The sequence below is a fragment of the Helianthus annuus genome, chromosome 1 (genome assembly GCF_002127325.2).
Source record: "Helianthus annuus cultivar XRQ/B chromosome 1, HanXRQr2.0-SUNRISE, whole genome shotgun sequence".
NCBI classification, from domain to species: domain Eukaryota; kingdom Viridiplantae; phylum Streptophyta; class Magnoliopsida; order Asterales; family Asteraceae; genus Helianthus; species Helianthus annuus.
Window position 1 is genome coordinate 66,432,693 of NC_035433.2, and position 4,748 is coordinate 66,437,440.

The window sequence follows — 4,748 nt, forward strand, 5'->3', positions numbered from 1 at the left end:
TTTATTATAATAGATCATGAAAAAGTTATTTCCAGTGTTTTAAAAACCGGTAAATACCGGCCGGTTAGACAATGTGTAATGGGGCGTTATGCACCCACATAAAGCCCCTATAAAGCCCCAAACACCATTACGAAGGGCTTTATGAGACAAAAAAATTAGTGGGGCCTGATATATATAGCGCTAGTATGGGTGGAGGTTTTCAAACTTTAACCAATCAAATTTAAGCAAGGTTTTTTATAATTAATTAATAAAATTGAAAATTAATAATTAGGTATTGATGGGTAGGGGCTTTATGACTACGGACACTAGTGATATAACGCCCCATAAAGCCCCTGTGTGACGTGGCACGACACGTGTCGTATAACGCCCCACAAAGGGCTTTATGACTACGGATGGCCTTATACCGGTATTACCGTTTCCAGATGTAAGTCCGGTACGAAACACCCCGGTAAATAAGTGAAATGGCATAAGGTTTGTACCGGCGGTAAAATCCGGTATACCGGTTTGAAACGTAATATCGGTACCGACCCAAGGTTATTTTAGTTTGGGTTGTTTCTTATTTTATTATATATGTTACTTATCTTACGTAATTTTTATATATTATAATTATTCGTAACAAAAACTTCTTATTTAATATTGTATGAAACGAAAATAGTTATCCACCAATTGTTGAGTATAGCGATAATAGTGAATTTCATCTTTTATGCGATCATGAACTTGATGTATTAACACTCAAATGACTTAAGCATATTGTACACTTTCATTTAAAAGAGCTTGTTAGAAAATTGAATGATTTTCAATTATCTTTTGGATTATTTTTTTATTATGGATTAGCTTTTGGATTATCTTTTAATATGTAATCATGCATTTTTGGATAAACTTTTGAGTTGATGTTGTAATTTATGAAATTATAGAGTTAACTAGTCAACCCGGTTGAACTGCTTGGTACAACCTGGTTCAACCGATTGAACCATTTTTTAGCCTAATCCGATTTAATTTAAAAACCGGTTTTTAAAACATTGGTTATTTCTACATATTTGTAATAAGTGATAGATTAATATCTGTAGACTGAAAAAAATATATCAAAATAAATGAATAATAAATGAAAATGTGTGTTATTTCAGAGTATAATAATTTTGGAAACTAATAAATATAAAAACTTAAAAAGACATGTTTAAATTTGACATTAATTTTATAAACTTTGAATTACCTGATTTCAATTTAAAACAATCTTCCTATACTAATAAACAAAAATCTTTTTATACACGTGTCACTCTCTGGTGCCTCCTCCCTCCTAATAATATAATATAATATTAATTAATATAGTTATAGATAAACGTATAAATTCAAATTTAATTAATAATTATCTATAACAAATATAAATGTATCAAATAATATAATAAGTATAATATTATTTAATATATTTAGAGATCAAACGTATAATTTCAAATTTAATTAATAGTAAATTACTTTTTGAGTCCCTGTGTTTTAGTGATTTTAACCATTTGAATCCAAAATCAAAAAGTTTAACGTCCTGAGTCTCTAACCGCTCATTCACACCCCCTGTAAAAAATTCAAAAAACCTTTTGTAAGGCCAAGTTCTCTAAGTTTTCACAACTTGTCGAAATTTTCATTTTACCCTAACCATATATATTTGTTAAGATAAAATATATTATTTGGATATAAACAATAATTATTAATAAAGTATCAAATCACATGTACAAGTACTTATAGTATATAACTTAGAAGACTAAAATTACAAGCGGATTATCTAAATAAAGTACCAAATTATCTTTAAAGCGAACACTAAATGGTTTTTAAAAGACTTTTTTTTTGCTATTAAGTATATAACATTATATTTACTTAAGCCGTGTAATACACGTGTTCAATATTTTCTTCCAATTTTAAATTTATGTTACTATCAATATGTTTTCATCTTAAAAAATGGTCCAACTTCCTAATAAAATTGAGTTTTAAATATTAAACTTAATTTCAATCATATTACGCAACTAAATACATTATCATCATGCTAAATAAAGATATTATATAATATTACAAAAAATTTAGTTTGAATATTTAAATGTCAACTACTAATTAAAAAAGTTGTTGTAGACGTTCAAATTTATAGTTTAAAAAACTTTAGTCCTACTTTTTTTCTCATTAATAAAGATTATATACAAGTTTATAATTTACATTTTTTCGTCATTTAACCCGTGTAATACACGGGGTTGTAAGCTAGTTAATATAATATACAATTGTTATATTTGAATTTTTGGAAATTATACCAAAACTAAATCATCGAGTCTTTTAAATCTGAATTTCGGAAATCAAGCAATCACTAAATTTAATGTTGTATTATTATAGGAAATAAAATAAAATTTAAATAATGAGAGATAAAAAGTCAACAATTATTGGATGAAACTTAAAGTTACCATGTGTGCGCATATTAGGCTAGAAGGTATGATGATGGTCCTCTAAGGGAGGATAATCCGCCACGTAGGCGCCACGTCATAGTCCTCCCAAGGATGGTCCATCCCACAAAAGTAGAGGGTATGGAGGATGATCCTACCCCACCACTTTTATGTTCTTTATTTTTTTAATCTTCTACTTTTTTTTAACATTTAACAAATAAACTAACAAAATATTTTCATTAATATTAAAAAACATTACATAAACTTAAAAAAAAAAACATAAACTTAAAAAGAATTTCGAGCTTCAGCCTTTGAATCGTTCTTAACGACCTTCAATCTCGGCGTCTTGACATCCACATTACCTTCCCAACTCTTCCTCAACGCCTTCGGTCCCAACTCATTACCTTGAACAAAACTCTTTATAGAGCTACCAATCCCGGATTTCTTTAAACGCGGACTCGCGCTCCCTAAATTCAACTTTCCAATCTCCTTATCAGATCCTTTGATCTTCGACTGATGCTTAACAACACTCGAAAACTTCTCAAAAGAAGTAGACAAAGTGTAACCACTAGTAGGAGATGAAGGAATTGACCTTGAACCATTTGACGGTTTGACTTTCACCTTCGAATCACTCGAATTCAATACCAATTTTGACAATTGTGATCTTGGTTTTCCAATGGAAGCACTAATAACACTATCCTTTTTGACATTACCAACTAACTTAGAACTAGTGGAACTATTAAGAAACCCTAAAGAATGTGTGGCAACAATATCTTCAGGTGTTCCAACACAAGGGTGTCTACCTGGAATCGGTTTAACCCCGCGTAAAACCGGAACTGGAGTGGCTAACTTAAGCCGTTCGACATGTATATACTGACCCAACTGGATCTTATCACTCAATATAAGATCAACACTTTCATCAGGTAAAGATACATAAGTGGCATGAGATGAATCAGATACCTTAAGATAATACCCTTGATTTCGAAACAACTCACCGCCTGATAAAGCCGGAACAATGCTCACAACCTGTAACAAAGATGATCTATGTTCTCCTGCAACTTTTACATCTGTGTTCATATGTTGCAGCAACTTTAACAAAACCCCAGGTACCAAAACAGCCATTTTTTGTTCACATCATATCAAACAACACCCATATCACTGATCTGTTATATAACTTATATGAACACAAGAAATCTTGCAATGGGTATAGAGTACCTGAATGTATGCAAGATTTCAGCAAAACCCAGAGACCAAAAAAGCCATTTTTTTTGTTCACAAATGCAATTCACATCATATTAAACAATACCCATATCACTGATCTGTTATATAACTTATATGAACACAAGAAATCTTGAAATGGGTATAGAGTATAGAGTACCTGAATGTATGCAAGACTTCAGCAAAACCAAACAAAACCCAGACAATTCACGTTCAGAACATCAATTGCGATTCACGTTCACAAACACAAAACTTCAATAGAACACATGAGAAACAGATCATAATCACGCTCAATTCACGTTCAGAACATCAATTCCAGTAGAACACGTAACCTAAATTTCTGTTTTCTGATAAAAAACAAGCAATTAAACTTCATTTCAACTCGTGTAAATAAGCAAACAAAGAAACACATCACAATCACGTCCAATTCACGTTCACAAACACAAATCTCAGTACCATACTCAACTTAAATCTCTGTTTTCGGATCAGAAACAAACAATTAAGCTTCATTACACTCAATTCACCTTCAAAAACAGAAACTACAGCACAACATGTAACCTTAGGTTGTGTTTTCTAACCAGAAACAAACAATTGAGCTTCAATTACTGCTTTCATACTCGATTATTACAAAAAATAAAAATAACAGTTATTATCTCTCTAGCTCAAAAACTTATAACTACATGCATTTGATAAATCAAACATTTGAACTAAGCTTGCAACTATAGCCTTTGAAGTTCCTTTGAAACTAATTTTAGGATTAATTCCAACGGAATCAAACATTTGAGCAAAGTAAGTTTATATCCATAATCAATTCAAAAAGAAGATGCAGATACCTTCAAAACCCTAATTTAGATTCTGAAAGATCCATTCTCATGAATATAGCTTACATAATCTTCAAAGTTAACATACAAATAGCTAAACAAACAAACAAACTAATTGAACAAGATAAATCAAACATTTGACTCTCGCAGCCATGAACACCACCACCTCCGTCAAGTTAGACACAAACCCTATCACATCACCGCCGTTCAGGTCCATCACCGCCGCCGGCCGTACCTACACCACCACCGCCTTCCATCGCACCTTTCTTCACCGGAGAAATGTTTCAATTACATGCTC

The 4,748-nt window shown here is 31.5% G+C and overlaps 1 protein-coding gene across 1 annotated transcript; it reads right to left on the reverse strand.

Annotated features, from left to right (window-relative positions):
* Window positions 1–2,696: 2,696 nt before the first annotated feature.
* LOC110893100 lies at window positions 2,697–3,533 on the reverse strand. Its single transcript, XM_022140221.1, has one exon. It carries the CDS (start codon window positions 3,531–3,533, stop codon window positions 2,697–2,699), a length of 837 nt encoding a protein of 278 aa, XP_021995913.1.
* Between the last annotated feature and the right edge of the window lie 1,215 nt (window positions 3,534–4,748).